The sequence below is a fragment of the Gossypium arboreum genome, chromosome 8, assembly GCF_025698485.1.
Source record: "Gossypium arboreum isolate Shixiya-1 chromosome 8, ASM2569848v2, whole genome shotgun sequence".
Classification (NCBI taxonomy): Eukaryota; Viridiplantae; Streptophyta; class Magnoliopsida; order Malvales; family Malvaceae; genus Gossypium; species Gossypium arboreum.
In genome coordinates, this window is record NC_069077.1 from 105269371 (window position 1) to 105290485 (window position 21115).

The 21115-nt window shown below is 35.3% G+C and overlaps 2 protein-coding genes across 2 annotated transcripts; both read right to left on the bottom strand.

Annotated features, from left to right (window-relative positions):
• Positions 1-4383: 4383 nt before the first annotated feature.
• Positions 4384-5744, bottom strand: LOC108464809 (uncharacterized). Its single transcript, XM_017765081.1, has 2 exons — positions 4965-5744; positions 4384-4437 (listed from the first exon to the last, which is right to left on the bottom strand). Exons 1-2 carry the CDS (start codon positions 5742-5744, stop codon positions 4384-4386), a joined length of 834 nt encoding a protein of 277 aa, XP_017620570.1.
• A 20-nt stretch (positions 5745-5764) lies between these two features.
• Positions 5765-10207, bottom strand: LOC108464810 (uncharacterized). Its single transcript, XM_017765083.2, has 3 exons — positions 9574-10207; positions 9368-9489; positions 5765-6172 (listed from the first exon to the last, which is right to left on the bottom strand). Exons 1-3 carry the CDS (start codon positions 10205-10207, stop codon positions 5765-5767), a joined length of 1164 nt encoding a protein of 387 aa, XP_017620572.2.
• Between the last annotated feature and the right edge of the window lie 10908 nt (positions 10208-21115).

Genomic DNA, 21115 nt, shown 5'->3' on the forward strand with positions numbered 1-21115 from the left:
GAATAGTATAAGAGAAGTAGGGTCAAATCCTCAGAGACTAGATCGCTTAAGTTTCTTGTTCCTCAAAATCTTGGGCACAGTTGTGCCTAAGAAAAATGTCTAACTTGGGGAAAAAATAAAAATAGAACTAAAAATATAGACGAGTTAAAATTGAGTAAATTGAAATTGCAATTGTTAAAAGAAAGAGAGTTAAGAGAAGGGGTTTTTCGATTCGAAGGATTCCAACCTTCGGCTATCTCGATCCTCCTTTGGTTCAATTATAAACTTTTCAGTGATCCTTCTCATGACCGAATAAGCTCATTACAGTAAAATAAAAAACCTACGACCACCAACTCTACTTATTTTATAGTCTTCTGATCTAAAGAAACCTTACTCTAGCTAACCGTCACTTTTGTGGGACTATCTTATACTAGATCATCATTTTTTAATGAAAAATACCATGCCATTTCATCTCTTGGACTCGACTACCTCTGACGTAGTAAGTTATTAAACCAACTGTACAACCTTCCCAAAACATACAAGATGAAAAGAATACTTTTGAAAGGATATGGATGGAAGCTTCAATCTCGTAATGCAGAGAAATGATGAATACTCGTTAAAAAGGGTTAAGTGTGGGTTCTAAGCCTCATGAACTCTTTTTTAAGGAATTTTGATAACCTTTGACTAGATGAATTTAGTTACTCATGCTTTTTGGGAATAAAAACACAAGTTTAACGAAACGAAATTTTATTGGAAAGGAAAACAAACAAATGGCTAAGAGCCTTAAGGGGAAGGAGTTTTTTACAAAAGTGATCCCTTATTTATAGTACATAAAAAACCCAGTTTGTTTCTATTTAAACTCTAAATAATAATGTTTAAAAGATATACTTTGAAATTAAATCTAAACAATATAATAATCCTAACAATAATTTAAAAATAAAATTCAAATTTAAACAAAGCCTTATGTTCATAAATCTCTTATTTGATTTTTTGCCCTAAATCTTCCACACTTTGTATTTTCAGCACCCTTTCTTCTCTATTTCACATGGTGGCCTGTTTTATCTTTAGATTTACGCTTTTTCCCCCCAATTTTTTTTACCTTCAATTTAATCCCTAAAAGATAAAAAATCATAAACAACCCAAATTAGTAGGATTCTACTCAAAATGTATGTGCACTTAGCGCATAAAAGTATGTCATTTTAGAGTATTATCAATGATCCAATTGATAGAAAGATTATTGTTACCATGGATATCATATTTATTGAGACACAATGTTACTTTGATTCTAATCTTCAAGGAGGGAATTATAGTAAGGAAGATCCTATAATTGATCAAGAAAATACTAGGAATATACAATATAAGGGTTGTAATAATAGGAAACACGAATTTATGAACATAGAAATTAATGATGTTAATTTTGTTAATAAAAAGAAGTATGAAGGTGTAGAGTCTGATCATGAGAATAACTGACAAACAAAAGATTTAATTATTTACTCAAGAAAAAGTGAAATCAAGAAAGCAGAATCCACCAGATTCATCACCAAGAATCTGACCCTCAAGATCTTCTCAAAGGTCTAGATAAAACTCATAATTCAACCAATGAATTTTCTAATCTAGATATTCCAATTACTAAAATAAAAAAATGTTAGAAATGTTGTCAAATATCTCATGTCTAACTTATGTCCTATAAAGCATTGTCTTCAACATTCTCAACCTTTGTTTCGTGTCTTGATACTAGGAAAATACCTAAAAATATGAAAGATGTTGTACAAGTTCCTAAGTGGAAAGACGCTATTTTAGAGGAGATGCGTGCTTTTGAAAAAACGGTTACATGGAAAACAGTGGAATTACCTATCGAGAAAAAACAGTAGGTTGTAAATGGGTATTCACAACCAAATTCAAACCGGATGAATCTTTAGATAGATACAAAGCCCTGCTAGTGACTAAAGGGCACACTCAAACATACGGGATAAACCATCTTGAATTCCTCTAATAGCCAACTTAAATTATGTTAAATTTCTTTTATCAATTGTTGTTAATATTGATTGGTCTTTATAGTTGCTAATTTTCGTAAATGGGAACTAGAAGAAGTTTACATGGATCCTCCTCCAGGTTTTGAAGAAAAATTCGGAACTCGAGTATGTAAGCTCAGAAAATCTTCTTATGGTCTAAAGCAGTCTCCTTGAGCTTGATTCTAACTGTTCACTCAAGTTGTTAAAAAACAAGATTACTCACAAGAGCGAGCTGATCACACAATGTTCTATCAACACTCACAAAAAGGTAAAATAGTAGTTATTATAGATTATATCGATGATATCATTCTTACAAAAAATGATATGGATGAAATAAGGAGTATCAAGGAGCATCTAGCATTGGAGTTTGTGATTAAAGACTTGGGTCTTTTGAAATACTTTCTTGGAATAGAAGTTGCTCAATCAAAGAAGGGTTTTGTGGTCTCTTAAAAAAATATGTGATTGATCTTTTAAAAGAGGATGGGATGAATGGTTGCCACCCAGCTGACACACCAATTGATCCAAATGTAAAATTCAAAAATAAAGGACAATTAGTTGATAAAAGGCATTACCAAAGATTAGTTGATAAGTTAATTTCCTTATCACATACAAAACCAGAAATAGCTTTTACAATAAGCTTAGTGAGTCAATTTATGCACTCCCTAATGGAGGAACATAAGAAACAATATTTCAGATTTTGAGATACTTGAAAAGTTCACTTAAAAAGGGCTTATTCTTCAAGAAATTCGAAAAAAGAAGAATTGAAGCTTATACAAATACAGACTGTGCAGACTCAATAGCAGATAGAAGATCTACATCATATGATACTGTACATTTGTTTGAGGAAACCTTGTGACTTGGCGAAGCAAAGAACAAAATGTTGTAATAGTGCAGAGGCTGAGTTTAGATCAATGGCTCAAGGAATTTGTGAAATGATATGGTTAAAAAAAACTATGGAAGAGCTAAGGAAACCAATAACTTCACCAATGAAGTTGTACTCTAATAGCAAAGCTACCATTTGTATTGCTTACAACCCAGTCCAACATGACAGGACTAAACATGTTGAGATTGATACACTTTATCAATGGAAAAATTGAAGAAGGCCAAGTTTGCATGCGGTTTGTTCCTTCGAAACAATAGATTACTGATATACTCACCAAAAGGTTCTCTAAGACAAGATTTGATTTGCTTGTAAGCAAGTTGGGCATAATTTTCATATATGCACCAACTTGAGGGAAGGTGTTGAAGTACTTAAAACCATATATTTTGGGGATATATTTTAAAGTTATTTAGGTAGGTAAATCTTAGAATAAATCATTTGAGATATTCTAGGAATATTTTATTTTATCTTTTAGTAGTTTATTAAAATAAAGAAATTACTTTCGCAATTTGGTTAGGACTTTTTCTTTATTTAAATTCAGTTCTTGATTAATAAAATATAGAACAATTTTATTAAATATTCTCTTGAAAATTTTCAAAAAACTCTCAAATTATACATTTCTTAGAAATATGTACAATTATATATACACGTAGAATTTAACTAGGAAATAATATTTTTAATTAGAATCTCTAAAATGTAAGTTGTAATCTCTTAAATATACTATTTAATAATATCAAATAATTAAAGATTCTGAAACACATAATCTTCTTTCACTCTTCTATCTAAATTCCTAAGGGTAGAACTGAATTTTTTTCTCATTTGATCATTACTTGAACTGACAAGAGTCTTGAACCACGTCGCTAGCTCTCCACCCTCCTAGATTCCCTGTTCCCCTCCAACTTTCCTTTCCCTTCTTAAAAATCTATTTTCTCTCTGAATCACTGATTTATATCTCCCATTACAGACTCAGTTCAATAACAATGATTGACCAGGCTCTTTGACATACCAAATTGAATGTCAATTACTATATACATTCAAACAACAGCTGAGTTGTCTACACCATGAAACCTATGGTACGATGAATGTTTACAAAACCCATGAGAGCTGACGTGAAGAAAAGAAATTCAATAAAGTTGATCTAATGCGACCATAACATAAATGATTCAGTCTCTACTATGGTTGGAGTTGTTTCATCAATGCTTTTATCTGAACTTGCAAAATTCGGGCCTACAGCCACTTGTTCAATTGACTGGTAAAACATGATCAGTTTGATGAGGCCTAGCTATGTATGAGGTGTCTTAAATACTACACCTAGTCATTTGTAAGTAACTTGTGCACAGTGCAATGCAGTAAAAATTAAATAGCCAATATTTTATGCAAAATAGAGCTTGTCAGAAAACAGCTAAACTACCAAAAAACTTATAAACAAAAATAAAGGTGATGTGATTAATTTGTCTTAACTTCTTTCTTTTAGAACTAATATCACCTGATACTGTTGGTGTTAGACACACTTTAACTGGATGAAGTAAGAACTTCAATCTGGACTTTAACAGCAACGTATTTTACCTGGATAAAGAATGAAGGAAAAATGCTTGGAGTTCAAGCTTTGAGCTACTGCCAGGAATGAAGAACAGAATTTTGAAGGCAAAGAAAATGGAGCATATGGAAAGAAAATCTGATGATTTCATTCAAAAGAAACTTTGGCTCAAAAGCCATTACATATACCAATCATTGGCTGGTCAAAAGATCAACAAATTCATCACCTAAACACTATCTAACTCCACTTATTACATTGGAACTAGGTGATATTACTTGCACACTTAAACAAAGTTGGTAACCAGCTCTTTGACCATCAAGTTACATCAACTTGTCATCCAAACATAATTCAAAATGAACTAAATTACAAAAACATTGTTAAAAGGTAACAAAATGAAACTGAGATGAAGCAGTAGCATAACATCTTCAGTTGCACATACTTTACCCGGGAAACTTATGTGCATGGATTCTTGTACATACTTTACCCAGACAACTTATGTGCATGAATTCTTGTGTGAGCTGCATGGAGGCCAACTTTTCTGGTTTAAGATGCATACTTTACCCGGCAATAATACAACATTTTGATCTCTTTTCTTCACAGCTGCATGCATGGCTCCGGCTGCTTCTTGACATGTTGGAAATTCACATGCTGCATGCAGGCCAATTTCCAACACTCCTCCTTGGCTTGCATGTTGCAAACTCTTGTTCTTTAAGCATTCTCTGATGATTTTATTCACTAAATCATTTTTCTCATCTCCTTTTGCTTCCAAATCTCTTTGAAGGTCCTCGACCATTTGCTTCAACTTTGATTTTTGATTCTCCATTTTATTCAATCTTTCAGATGACTTTTGTTTCTTTCTCTCAAACTGCAATTCCAGTTTTGCCTTCTGGATATGAAGAGATTCCAGCTGTTGCTGTAATGTATTTGCCTCATCCATTAACCTCTGTACTTGATTTGATGCTTCATCACCTTCAAATGTAAAATTTTCTTTCAACAGAGCCTTCTCAGCTTGCAACGTCTCCTTCTCTAATAGCAGATTATTTTTCTGAGCAGTCAAGTTCTTCACACCAGACAATGATTCACTGCTATTATCCTCAAGTTTCTTCGTGAGAATAAAAATTTCTTTTTCTCTCTTTTCTAGCATTATTTTGAGTTCTGAAATACGGGATTGGAGTCTTAAATTTTGTTCTCCCAGTTTTTCTGCTTCACTTGCTTTGTTCTCTAATTGCTCCGCCATATCTCTGTTAGTTGCTTGCAATGATTTCAACTCAAGCTTCAAGCTAGTTACATGTGCCTCTAATTCTTTTATCTGAGCAGATGATTGGTTCCTATGCATATCATGCACCTCTTTGAGTGTCAAAAGTTTCCTTTCTTTCTCAACTGAATTAGTAAATTTTCAACCAAATCTTCTTTGGTTAGCTGAGCCATTGACATGTAGTTGGCATGGCTAAGCTTCTTGTGACCTGACTTGGATTTATCTGCGGTAATTTGCAGGGCACTATCTGGACTCTTATTCCAGTCAACAATAAAACTTTTTTCTGTCATAGCTACTGTCATGAGCTTGGATCCACTAGGATCACTAATCAGACATTCTTTGCCTTTGAATACAACTGAATAGCCCTTCTCAAGCAGTTGAGCAATGCTAAGCAAATTTCTATCAATTTCAGGCACTAACAAGACATTTGTAACAAGTTTGGTACCTATAGGAGTGTTTATCAGCACATCTCCTTTGCCTTCAACTTTGATGAAGTGTCCATTTTCGACCTTCACATTTGTTTTGAAGCTTCTGTCAATTGACTTAAAATTTGTAACACCCCAAACCCGAGACCATCGCCGGTGTCGGACCCGAGGGTTAACAAACCAAGTTCACATGTTTTTGCCCACCAATTTGACATTTCCAGTCAGGCTGGAAAACTGCGTCACTGTCGCCTTAAAATCATATCTCGAGTTTCAAAACTCGGAAACTGGTTTCGTAAATTTTCCTGAATTTAGACTCATATATCCATCCATGGATTTATTTCTAGGATTTTGGTCGGGCCAATTGGTACAGTTTATTAGTTAAAGTTACCCTGTTACAGGGATCGACTGCTCTGACCTTCGCGCGGTATAACTTGAATATCTCTCTGTACAGGGCTTTAATGCTGGTGTCGTTTGTTTCTAATGAAACTAGACTCAAAATGGAATCTGTAAATATAAGGTATATCTCCTAATTATTTTTGGATAATTTATAGTGAATTTTTAAAGTAGCGACAGGGAACCCAGAAACCATTCTGGCCCTGTCTCACAATAGCTTTAATATCTCTTAACCTGTAACTCCTATGACCGTTTCGTTTCTTCCATATGAAAATAGACTCATAAAGGTTAATTTACATAGCTTATTCATTATGTAATTCAATTCCTATGAATTTTGGTGATTTTTCGAGCCATTTTCGCACGGCCGTACATACTTACATTACAACATATTTAACAAACAAGGGGTAGTCCTATACATGCCATATCAAGTTCAACCAAAATTTATACCAAAATGGAGGCTTGATAGTGTGGATGACTTCGACTTCAACGATCCCAAATCCGATTGCCTCGGCGAAATCTAGAAAACTAAGAGCCAAAGCAACGGGTAAGCATTTTTATGCTTAGTAAGTCTCAAGGAATATAATGAACTATAATTTACAGCAATACATTCACATAGCCAAATGCATCATTTCATTAATACACATTCTTACTTCATACTTCATCATTATATAAGTTCGCAAAGCATCAATCAATTCAATAACTTAAATTCATTAGTCGATTGAGCGAATGTTGCTCAAACACGTCGACTTTCCAATGCACATATAACGTACCTTATCCTTTGGGCTTTCCGAGTGTACTAATTAAATTCATTTCGCAACCAACACTCACCTCCAGCCCAAGATTCTTGAATATAACTGGATTTAATCACGTGCACAAATGCCTTGGTCTTAGCCGGATAGAATAACTTCATACGAATGCCTTGAGCCTTAGCCGGATATAGCCACTAGCACAAGCGCCTTGGTCTTAACCGGATATAATTTCAACATAGTTGTCTTGGGCTTAGCCGGATATCATTCAATTTCTCATGCACACATACATCAATAATCATTGGACATACATATTTCATTTTCGTTACTAAGGCTCAAACACAATTATAATCATTAGCATATTCGCTTCGGGACTTAGCCGGGTGGAATTCAAATACTCATACACACATAATCAATAATCATACACATCCATATTTCATCTCACATAATTCAAGTAAGGTCACTTCTTGAGGACTTACCTCGGATGTTGTCGAGCGGCTTTTTCGGCTATTCGATCACCTTTTCCTTCCCTTGTCCAATTGTGGCCCTCTTAGCTCTTGAGCTAATTCAAACAAATTCAATTTATTAAAACCTCATTGTGCTTGCTTATGGCGAATATGACAAGGATTTTAAATGGTCATATGGCCACTCTTTAGCTTGAATACACAATGGTCATGCACATTTTATACTACATCAAGCAATTCAAAACAATTTATTTGAGCATCAAGGAAATGCTAAGGCCTTCAATAGGCTACCCAAGGCGAATATTCATGTACATGTTGAGGTCAATTTTGCACTTAATACCTCACAAAAACAGCATGCAATCTACTAATTAATGCTTTGCACATTGTGGCCCAAAACTTATAATATAGCATCAAGCACTTATATGTGTGCTAGGCAGAATTGTGCTTGCAATTTCACAAGCATTCTTCCACATTTTCTTCTTTAAATCAATACATTCATCACTTAGTTCATAACCAAACATAATGTGCAATCATATATATGCATATATGAGCATGGCGAATTTTCAAGGTGTCCATAGCCATCCAAAACACAAATTTTAACTAACATGCAAGAAGCATGAATCATGCTCAAGAATGCATCATGGCGAATATGACAATCATGCTCCTTTTCAACTTTAACCATGATAAAACAAAGAAAACTCAAAATCTTACTCATGAATAGAAAATCCATCATTGCATGCATCATCATCAAGCTTCACACTTAGCATGCAATGGCTTTATCACCATAACAACTTTGCCCAAATACCATTTCCATGGCATAACAAAGATTTGAGCCATGGCTAACATGCACATCAAGTTAGTAACCAAGTCATGCATGAAACTCCAAACACAACCTCATACATACCTTAATCTTGGTACAAGTATGGCCAAATCTCCTTCTAGTTCTCTTCTAAACCAAAAAATGGAGCAAAAATCCCTTTCTTCCTCCTTATGATTTTCGGCCAAAAAGATGAGAAAGGATGAACAAATTTTTTTTGTTTTCTCTTCTTGGTTGCACGGCAATGGGGGGAATGCTACTCTCTCACACACATTTTTTTTTCATTCTTTTCTTACCCATGCTTATTTGTTTATGATTTCTCCCTAATGCCCAACAAAACATGTTTCATGACATGTTTAGCCCATATCACTTTGTCATGGCCGGCCATCACTTGTAAAAAAGGGAAATTTGACATGCAAGTCCATTATTTTGCATGCATGCTTTAATTAGTCATCACATATTTCCCTATCGTACTTTCAAAGTTCACTACTAAGTCCTTTCTTATAAATTAGCACCTAATTAATAAAAATCGAGACACGAAATATTTACGCATACCAATTCCACATACAATAAGCACGGAATATAACACTTAATTATTCTTGTGACTCGGTTTCGTGGTCCCGAAACCACTCTCCGACTAGGGTCACATTCGGGGTGTCACAAAATTGTTAGCATCAGGGGTCATGTGGTTTGTGCAACCACTACCTATCAACCATCCATTTGTGGCTTTTCCTTTTGCAGCTGAATAAGAAACTGCAAAAACTTGTTCTTCTTAGTCATTGTCTTCTTCTACTACTTGAGCTTCAGTTCTTGGCTACTGAGGTTGGTTGTATCTTTGTCTGCCCTTGTTTTTGCAAACCTTTTCTACATGACCCATCTTCTTGCAGAATCTGTACTGCACATCAGGCCTAAACCAATATACTTTACCCGGATGACTTACCCTTTTGCAGTTTGGGCAGGGTGGATAGCTTCCTGCACCATCTGCTTTAGGCTCGTTTGACCAGGTATTCTTACCTTTGTAGGTAGAGGTGCTCAAGGCAGACTTGGCTTAGGCTTGAAAGGCACCTTCTTGGTGCTCCTCCGATCTGCTGGCCCTCCTTTGCTGTTGTGCATATAGAGCATTGATCAGCTCTGTTAAAGAGATGCTGGTGAGGTCCCTTGAGTCTTCAAGAGATGAGATTTTTGCCTCATACCTTTCTGGTAAGGTAGAGAGCACTTTCTCCACAATCCTTGCCTCATCAAATTGCTCACCAATGAGCCTTATGCTGTTAACTACAACCATGATTCTGTCAGAATACTTCTTGACAGATTCTTCTTCCTTCATTTTCAAGTTCTCGAACTCCTTTCTCAAATTCAACAACTGCTGCTGCCTTGTCCTCTCTGTGCCTTGGAACTCCTCCTTAAGTTTGTCCCAGGCTTGTTTTGGTATTTTACAAGCCATGATTCTAGTAAAAATTGCATCGGAAAAACAATTCTGAATGCATGACATGGCCTTGTGCTTTTTACTTTTTTCTTCAGAGTACTGCTTCATTTGAGCCACTGTTGGATTTGCTCTCAATGGTTCTGGTTCAACATCTGAGTTAACTACCTCCCATAGATCAAATGCTTGGAGGTAGGTTCTCATCTTGACTACCCAAATGTGATATCCTTCTCCATTGAAAACTGGAGGTGCAGCTGGTGAGAAGCTTGATGAAGTCATCTTGTTTTATATTGTATATGAAACAGGTCCTCTAAGAAATGAGCTCTTGATACCAATTTTTGGTGTTAGACACACTTTAACCGGATGAAGTAAGAACTTCAATCTGGACTTTAACAGCAACGTATTTTACCCAGATAAAGAATGAAGGAAAAATGCTTGGAGTTCAAGCTTTGAGCTACTGCCAGGAATGAAGAACAGAATTTTGAAGGCAAAGAAAATGGAGCATATGGAAAGAAAATCTGATGATTTCATTCAACAGAAACTTTGGCTCAAAAGCCATTACATATACCAGTCATTGGCTGGTCAAAAGATCAACAAATTCATCACCTAAACACTACCTAACTCCACTTATTACATTGGAACTAGGTGATATTACTTGCACACTTAAACAAAGTTGGTAACCAGCTCTTTGACCATCAAGTTACATCATCAACTTGTCATCCAAACATAATTCAAAATGAACTAAATTACAAAAACATTGTTAAAAGGTAACAAAATGAAACTGAGATGAAGCAGTAGCATAACATCTTCAGTTGCATGTACTTTACCCTGGAAACTTATGTGCATGGATTCTTGTACATACTTTACCCAGACAACTTATGTGCATGAATTCTTGTGTGAGCTGCATGGAGGCCAACTTTTCTGGTTCAAGATGCATACTTCACCCGGCAATAATACAACAGTTTGATCTCTTTTCTTCACAGCTGCATACATGGCTCCGGCTGCTTCTTGACATGTTGGAAATTCACATGCTGCATGCAGGCCAATTTCCAACAGATACATATATTTTAAACAGCATCACGAATGCTCTATTAAGAAGCTATTTAAATTTAAATCCCAGATTTGATAGGAATGTTCAATTTTGATCTTTAGTGTAGCATAAAATTAAAACGTATTGCTGACATCTTATCTTGTACCTTAGCTCTTAACAGACACTATTTGGTGCAACAGAAAAAAGGCATTCCCCGTTGAAATCTTCCAGAACCATAATTAGTATCCTACTTTCCAGCAAGGTCGGGCATCTGATTGGTAAAATTGAAGCATTCTTAGTGGTATAACATAGGATTCTGCAGTCATAAAGAAAAATAGTCTATAGACAACTGAAAGGAATGTTTCAATAATTCTGTCATATGATGACATGCAATTGCTTATGTCTGACCAGCTTAAAGGATACAGTTAATTGGGTTAAGGTCAGGAATGACAAACTAATTATTCAGGTTAATTGCAAACATTTTTCCTTTGTCTGTCATAGGACAGAATAATAAATAAAGTATCAGTCCTGGACAACTGTAGCTCAGAGGGAGAAAAAAAAATAAATTTGATCACTAACATTAACATGTTCACAAGAACATATACACAGAACTAAACATCCAAAAACAAAATAAAAGATAGGAAAAGATAGGCATACAGGTCATGACAACCGGGAAAACCACAAGGAGATCACAACTTTCAATAAACAAAGAGAAGACAAGCTGCATAGAGCTTTCCTTGAAAGGTTAAATCCTCTACAATCTCATCAAGTTATAAACAATTTCCTTGGTTTTGGCTACCATATATCTCTTTCACCAAAAACTTTAGACCACAGAAGTTTTTTAGATCATTTTTAAGGTTATAATATCCTTCAACAAAGTGGATCATCAATACAGTTGCAACTTACTTCTCAAGGATTTGTGTAACACCCCCACGCCTAAAACCGTCACCGGAGTCAAGCTTGAGGTGTTACTAAACTTATCTTACCTTTTAAACAACTCTAAACCACTTATTTTAATTTTCAGAATAAACTATTTTTCTGCATCATGGTTGCTTAAAAATTCATTTCTCGAGTTTCAAAAATTAAAATTAATATCCGTAAATTTTTCCTGAAACTAGACTTATATATCTATCTACTAATTTTTTTCTAGAATTTTTGACTAATCCAATTAGTACAGTTTATTAGTTAAAGTTACCCCTATTTCAGAATTTGACTGCACTGGCCTCTACTTACTACGAACCACTTTTCTCTCTGTAAAAAAATCATATGACTATAATGTTTGTTTCTATTAAAACTAGATTCAATAAGGATTCTAACCATATAAATTACACCACCTAATTATTTTTTTAAAATTTATGCTGAATTTCTAAATTTGGAACAAGGGATCCAGAAATCGCTCTGGCCCTATTTCACCAAAACTCAGATACCCTATAAAATACAAAACTTTTACCTGTTTTGCTTATTCCATATGAAAATAGACACAACGAGCTTTAATTTCATATATTATTCACCATCAACCCATGTCTCTACAATTTCTTGTGATTTTTCAAAATCCCATTATTTCTGATACTTGAATCTATTTTTAAGTTACTTTCACATTTTTCTTAGTTTTCATGTGATAGTTACTACTTAATCATACATACTATTAAACATGTATATCATCAGCCACTCTATTAGCTAATCACTAGCAAGTATTTACACATCATTCATTGATCATATCATATCAAAACAAACCAAGTTCCTATACATGCCATACACAAAACGAAACGTCTAACTATACCAATGTGATTTCTTCAATAGTGTGATCGGGTCTCCGACGTTTCCTTCGATCCCCGAGTGGCTTGATAAAAACTATAAGAAAAAGAAAAAGAAAATAAATAGAGTAAGCACTAGGCTTAGTAAGCTTACAAGCAAATAAATTACAACATTCAACATAATGAATAATTATACATAATGTCACCTAGCCTCATAAACTTTCTTTACTTCTCATTTTCTACCTTCTTCTTTACACACTTACCTTCTTTCTTACCTGACCTTTCACTATTCATAAATATAATCTACCTTCCCTTTTGCAATAATTCACTGTAATTTAACGTGTACAATGACCCGTTGAACAACTCGGAATACTAAGGATACTAGGGTCGTTCCTATCTATCAATATCCTGCCAATGCCATGTCTTCGACATAGACTTAACATGAATTATTCCTGTCTCCAATGCCATATATATATCTAATATGGGCTTACATGGCTCATTCCTGTCTCCAAAGCCATATATCTGATATGGACTTACATGGCTCATTTCTGTCCTGTCCTGTCCTGTCAACCCCAATATCTTAACATTCCTAATGTTCAAACGGGGCTTCCTAATGCTTTTTCTCTGTCACTTTGCCTTTAATTCGACTTTAAATATTCTCAAAAAAATAAGTATATAAATGCTGGAAATTGACAATAATAATGTAAAATAAAAGAATATTGCATTTATTTACTGTAAACTTACCTCGATACAAAATGTGACTAAACTTTACAATTTAGTCCTTTACTTTTTCTTTTCCCCAATCTACTCCTGAATTTCGCTCTTCTTGATCTATAATAGAAAATTTAACTTATTTAATATTCACATTTATCAAAACAGTCCTTGACCCAAACTTTGGAAAAATTACATTTTTGCCCCTAAACTTTCACATATTTGCACTTTTTCCCCAAGGCTCGTAATTTAAACTTCATCCTATTTTCTTATGTTTTATGACATGCTGATCATTTTTCCCTTCTATGACAACATCAAATTCACACTCTAACATGTACTTATGACTATTAGGTATTTTTACCGATTAAGCCCTTTTACTCGTTTTCACTTAAAACCGAGTAGCACAAGTTGTCTAACATAATTTAAAACCTCATATTCTATCATAAAACATCAAAATAAACACTTTTCACCTATGGGTATTTTTCCAAATATGAACCCTAACTTAAATTATTGCTAGCATAAGCTTTATCGAGCTACCGGGACTCCGAAAATGTAAAGAACATTAAAAACGGGGCTTGGAATCACTTACTATGGAGCTTGAAAGCTTGAAAAGAACCCTAGATATGGAGAACCCTTGAAATTTCGTGCTAATGAAGAAGATGATGAATTTTGTGTTATTTTTCCCTTTTTATTTCATTTAATATCCAAATGACCAAAATGCCCTTCCTTATTAAACTTTCAAAAATTCCATCCATGTCCTATTTTGTCCATGAACTTAGAAATTGGTCAAATTGTTATTTAAACCCTCCTAATTAATATTCCAAAGCAATTTCATACTAAAAACTTCTAGAATGCAAGTTTTGCAAATTATTCGATTTAGTCCCTAATCTCAACTTAAGCACTTTATGCATAGAATTTCATCACGAAATTTTCACACAATCATGCAATCATATCATGAACCTTAAAATAATAATAAAATAAATTATTCTACCTCGTATTTGTGGTTTCGCAACCACTATTCCGTTTAGGCCCTATTTCGGGATGTTACAATTTGTTCCAGCAGATACTTCACTGTCATTGGAACTACCAGTTCTGTGTGTATCTATCAACCAGGATAAAGCTCATTCCTTACCTATGCAGCTTGCTACCCTTTCCATTCTTCTGATCTCAGAGAAAAGCTGTCCTAATTAACCACCTTTTGCAAAAGCAACTGCCATGTTGGGCATGTATATTGTGCACTAGTTCAATATGGATATTAAAATTGCAAAAGCTAAAGTACTTTCGAAGAAACTATCAGCAAGAAAAACTGAGAAAAAAGATGTTCTTAGAAATCAAGCACCCCCAAATCCTCATGTGTTCATTAGCTCTTTATAGGCACAAAGTGATAAGTATATACAAGTTTAGATAGACAAAAACTAGAAGATATTAAGATAAATACATAATAAATTAGAATAATAAAAAATACAATGATTTAATCTAATCAACTGAATTATCATTTTCAACACTCCCCCTAAAGCTAGTCTAAGAACATCCTCCATTGTCAGCTTGCTAATCAACCTCTCAAATTGTTTCTTATGTAGTCCATTTGTAAGTAAGCCTACAACTTGATCAATAGTTGAAATATCAGGCATAGAAATCAGTCATTTGTCTAGCTTCTATTTGATAAAGTGTTTGTCAACTTCAACATGCTTTATCATGAAGAGTAAGATTAAGAGCAACAGAAATGGCTACTTTCTTATCACATTATAACTTCATAGGCAATTAAATAGAGATCTTTATATCTTCAAGTCTCAATCCATAATACCACACATTCCATGAGGAGGAATGAATCTAAAATTTATTTTGCACTATTTCTTGCCACCACATTTTGCATTTTATTACGCCAAGCAACCAAGTTGCCTCCATCAAAAGTGTAATAGCATGATATTGATCTATTATCTATTATGCTCCCAGCCCAATCAGCATCAATGAATACTTCAACTTTTAGTTTCTTATTATTAGCAGCTACATATCTTTGAAATGTCAAAGATATTGGTGTCAGAAAATTTGTCACCAAAAATCAAAGCATTTAAGGCACCAAAATTTAGTTTGAAATTTGGCATGGGATAATTGCAATTTTGGTCCCTAATTGAATAGGGACTTTCAAGTTGATCCCTTAACCTCAACTATAAATAGGCCTAACTATTTCTCATTTTCTTCATCCCAAATTTGTTATTCTCTACTTAAAGCATTGTTCTCTCTCCCTATTTGTAAATTTCACTTGTATTTTTGGAGTGAAATATATTTGGTAGTGCCCGAGGACGTAGGTAAAATTTGCTGAACCTCATTAAAATTCTGGTGTTCTTTATTATTTATTTTTGAATATTTTGTGAGTGTGATTGTAGTGATTTATTGTGCTATTAAATTACGATAGAGGGATATTCTGGCTAGGAAAGACCTGGTACTTAAGTGATCCTCGTGATCCACCTCTCTTTCCTGGGAATTGAACTTAGTGTGATTTTTCAGTATAATAATTTTACTCTTTTACACGATTCCGCGCAACAATTGGTATCAGAGTTAGATTCGTACTTAGGGAATATGACCGTTTATGGCACTACTCATGTATACGGCATTGTTCAAGTATACAGTAGTTGGGATTGAGGAGAAAAATGGCAGAGGCATCGTCATCAGCAAGGACTACTGTGACCAATGCAAAATTTGAAGTAGAGAAATTTGACGGTACCAATAATTTTGGTATGTGGCAATGTGAGATCCTGGATGTCTTATGTCAGCAAGAGCTAGATATAGCCCTTGAAGAAAAACCTGACAAGATGGATGACAAGGAGTGGGCCAAGATCAATAGGCAGGCATGTGGTACAATCCGCCTATGTTTGGCCAAAGAGCAGAAGTACTCTATCATGAGGGAGACATCAACGAAGAAATTATGGGATACACTGGAAGAAAAGTTTCTAACAAAAAGTCTTGAAAATAGGCTTTTTATGAAAAAGAAACTTTTTCGATTCACTTATGCTCCCAGTATGTCGATGAATGACCATGTGAACTCATTCAATAAAATTTTAGCAGACTTACTAAATTTGGATGAGAAATTTGAAGATGAAGACAAGGCATTATTGTTGTTGAATTCCCTTCTTGATGAATATGATCATCTTACCACCATATTGCTTCATGGGAAGGACACGATCACATTTGATGCAGTCTGTAGTGTGTTGTATAGATCTGAGACTCGAAAGAAAGATAAAAGAGATTATAGAGATACAACTGCATAAGTCTTAACAGTAAGAGGTCGTTCGCACAGCAGCAAATCTAGTAGAAGGGGAAAGTCCAAAGGGAGACCCGCCAAAGATGAATGTGCCTTTTGTCGTGAGAAAGGGCATTGGAAAAAGAATTGTCCTAAGCTACAAGAGGGCAAGGCTATTTCTAATGCATGTGTAGCGGAGCATGATGAGGAATCAGACTTTAGCTTGGTTGGCACGGCAATGGCATGTCAAACGGATGAGTGGATTTTGGATTCAGGATGTACTTACCATATGTGTCCTAATAATTACTGGTTTTCAAGTCTTAAAGAGCTAGAAGGTGGAGTTGTTCTTATGGGCAATGATAGTGCTTGTAAGACAATGGGAGTAGGTATAGTCCAATTGAAGAATCACGACGGCTCAATCCAAGTCTTGACAGATGTTCGCTACGTACCTAGCTTGAAGAAAAATCTTATCTCATTAGGGGCCCTAGAATCTAAAGGGCTCACAATCACTTTGAGAGATGGATTATTAAAGGTAGTAGCCCAGGAATTGACGGTGATGAAAGGCACAAGAAGAAATAACTTGTACTTTTTAAATGGAAGTACAGTTATTGGATCAACATCAACAGTTTCTACGAAAGATGTAGATTCAGAGGCTACCAGATTATGGCATATGCGATTGGGACATCCTGGTGAAAAAGCTTTGCAGACTTTGGCGAAGCAAGGTTTGTTGAAAGGTGCAAATTCTTGCAAATTGGAATTCTGTGATCATTGTGTTCTGGGCAAGCAGACTAGGGTAAAATTTGGTCCAGCAATTCATAATACGAAAGGAATTCTGGACTACGTTCACAGTGATGTGTAGGGACCTACCAAAGTGGCTTCTTTGGGAGGTATGCACTATTTTGTTACTTTTGTTGATGATTATTCAAGAAAAGTATGGGTGTATCTAATGAAAAGAAAAAATGAAGTTTTGGATACATTTTTGAAATGGAATAAGATGGTAGAGACTCAGACTGGTCGAAAGGTCAAACGACTTCGATCAGATAATGGTACTGAGTACAAAAATGATCCATTTCTACAAGTATGTCAAGATGAGGGCATTATGCGACACTTCATTGTTCGAGATACACCACAGCAGAATGGGGTGGCAGAACGCATGAATCGGACTATACTGGAGAAAGTTCGGTGTATGTTGTCCAATGTTGGATTGGGCAAGGAATTTTGGGCTGAGGCAATCACATATGCGTGCCATCTAATTAACCGTTTGCCATCAGCTGCAACAAATGGAAAAACTCCTATGGAGATGTGGAACGGTAAATCTGCTACTGATTATGATTCTTTACATGTATTTCGTTTCACTGTCTATTATCATGTAAAAGAATCTAAGTTAGACCCAAGAGCAAAGAAAGCATTATTCTTGGGTATAACTGATGGAGTAAAAGGATACCGTCTCTGGTGTCCTGATACAAGGAAGATTGTTTTCAGTAGAAATATGACTTTTGATGAATCAACCATGTTAAAGTACAAGGATTCACAAAAGGATGACAAAACCAGTAGTACTTTGCAGTAGGTGGAGCTTGAAAAGGTTAACGATGATCCAACTAATATTGGAGGGACAAATAATGAAGAAGTTCCGACTGAAGAACCTCTACAGTAACAAGATTCAATTGCATATAGGAGGCCAAGAAGAGAGATTTGTAAGCCTGCTCGTTCTAATGATATAGTGGCCTATGCACTTTCAATTGCAGATGATGATGTTCCTTCTACTTACACAGAAGCAATAAGTAACCCTGATGATGTAAAATGGAAGCAAGCCATGAATGAAGAAATGCAGTCTCTTCATAAAAATAGGATCTGGGAGTTGGTGACATTGCCCAAGGGAAAGAAGGCAATTGGATGCAAATGGGTATATGCAAAGAAGGAAGGATTTCCTGATAAAAATGAAATTCAATACAAGGCTAGATTGGTAGCAAAGGGTTACGCTCAGAAAGAAGGAATAGACTATAATGAAGTGTTTTCTCCAGTTGTGAAGCATTCGTCTATTCGGATTTTGCTAGCCTTGGTTGCGCAATATGATCTTGAACTAGTTCAGCTTGATGTGAAGACCGCGTTTTTACATGGTGATTTGGAAAAGGAAATCTATATGACTCAGCCAGATGGATTCAAGGTTGCTGGAAAAGAAAATTGGGTTTGCAAACTGACAAAGTCACTTTATAGATTAAAGCAGTCTCTGAGGCAGTGGTACAAGCGATTTGATCAGTTCATGAAAGGGCAAAGGTATACAAGAAGTAAATTTGATCATTGCGTGTATTTTCAAAAGCTACAAGAAGGAACTTTCATATACTTGCTCTTATATGTTGATGATATGCTAATAGCATCTAATAGCAAAGTTGAGATTGAAAGATTGAAGACTCAACTCAATCTCGAGTTTGAGATGAAAGATCTAGCTGAAGCTAAAAAGATTCTCGGCATGGAAATATGGAGAGATAGAGCTCATGATAGAGTTAACTTGTCTCAGAAGTAGTATTTGAAGAAGGTACTACAGCAGTTTGGCATGAACGAGCAGACAAAACCTGTAAGTACCCCGTTGGCTTCTCATTCAAGCTTTCTGCACAACTATCTCCTTCGACGAATACAGAACGAGAATACATGTTGCAAGTTCCGTATTCTAATGCAGTGGGTAGCTTGATGTATGCAATGGTGTGTATAAGACCCGACATTTCACAGGCAGTTAGTATAGTGAGCAGGTATATGCATAATCCTGGAAAAAGACATTGGCAAGCTGTGAAATGGATTCTACGGTATATTCAGAAGACCGTGGATGTTGGATTACTGTTCAAGCAGAATAATACACTTGGTAAAGGTGTTATTGGGTACGTTGATTTTGACTATGCCGGTGATTTAGACAAATGAAGATCAACCACCGGTTGTGTGTTTACACTTGCTGGAGGACCAATAAGTTAGAAGTCTACACTACAGTCTACAGTTGCATTGTCAACCACAGAAGCCGAATACAAGGCTGTAACAGAGGCTGTAAAGGAAGCTATTTGGCTACAAGGTATGGTTAAAACATTGGGATCGATTCAGGAGCATATTAACGTGTACTGTGATAGTCAAAGTGCTATTCATTTAGCAAAGAATCAAGTCTATCATGCACGTACAAAGCATATCGACGTACAATTCCATTTTGTGAGGGAAATTATTGATGAGGGGTAAATTTGTCTTCAGAAGATCAAGACTGCAGATAATCCCACAGATATGATGGCCAATGTGGTAACAGCAACCAAGTTCGAACATTGTTTGAACTTGATCAATATCCTGCAAGTTTAACAATTGAAGAAGGCACTATCAATGTGACAGCCCAAAATTGACCCTAGTCGGGATGTGGTTTCGGGACCACAAAACCGAGGCATAAAAATAATTTAAAAATTTATTTTGATGCCTATGATATGTGTTAATTTTTGTATGACATTTTGATGTTTCAATTTAGAATTATAAATGTGAATTTCACTAGAAAGGACCTAGTAGTAAACTTTGAAAGTATGATGGGGAAATGTGTGATGACTAGTTGATCATGCATGCAAAAATAAGGATTTGCATGTCAAATTTCCCCAAAGATGGTATAGTGGCCGGCCATGACAAGGGAATATGGGCAAGGAAAACATGTTATGACATGTTTTGTTAATGCATGATGTGATAAATGATAAAAAATTAAGCATGTAGGAAGAGAAACAAAAAATCAAAATTTGCTCATCCTTTCCCCCTTTTTGCCGTGAGTGAAAGAGAAGCAAAGAAAAAATTTTGTTCATCCATTTTCTCTTCTTTGGCTGAAAATACTAAGGAAAAAGGAAGGATTTTTGCTTCATGCTTGGTTTAGAAGAGAACTAGAAGGAGATTCGGCTATAATTGCATCAAGATTAAGGTATGTTTGAGGTTGTGTCATGAGGTTCATGCTTGTTTTGGTTGCTAACTTGATGTGCATGTTAGCCATGGTTCAAATCCTTGTTATGCCATGAAAATGGTATTTGGCCAAGGTTGATATTGTGTTAAAGCCATTACATGCTAAATGTGAAGCTTGTTGATGATGCATGTAATGATGGATTGACTACTCTTGAAATTTCTTTTAGTATTCTTGAGTAGGACATTGAATTCTTTGTTTAACCATGACCAAAGTTAAAAGGGTATGGTTGTGATGTATTCGCCATGGTGCATTCATGAGCATGATTTATGCTTGTTACTTGATTGGTAAAATTTGTGTTGGGATGGGTATGAACCCTTGAGATTCGACCATGCACCTATATATATATATATATGTTTGCACATGATGTGTTGGAATGACATATATACTACCTCAAAGTATGTATTTTCATGTGATTGTGTTTTGATTATGAAGCAAATGATAGATGTGTATTGAGCTACAATATGTAAAGCATTAGCTAGTAAAATGTGTGCCATGC

Excerpts from the sequence above, each read along its gene's own strand:
- LOC108464809 (XM_017765081.1), bottom strand. The coding sequence starts at position 5,744 with ATGCATAGGAACCAATCATCTGCTCAGATAAAAGAATTAGAGGCACAT. Across the intron at positions 4,438-4,964 it reads TTGTATTATTGCCGGGTAAA|GTAAAATACGTTGCTGTTAA; the intron begins GTATGCATCTTA and ends TTCTTTATCCAG.
- LOC108464810 (XM_017765083.2), bottom strand. The coding sequence starts at position 10,207 with ATGACTTCATCAAGCTTCTCACCAGCTGCACCTCCAGTTTTCAATGGA. Across the intron at positions 9,490-9,573 it reads ATCGGAGGAGCACCAAGAAG|ATGGTGCAGGAAGCTATCCA; the intron begins GTGCCTTTCAAG and ends AGCCTAAAGCAG. Across the intron at positions 6,173-9,367 it reads AGATGGGTCATGTAGAAAAG|GTCGAAAATGGACACTTCAT; the intron begins GTTTGCAAAAAC and ends ACAAATGTGAAG.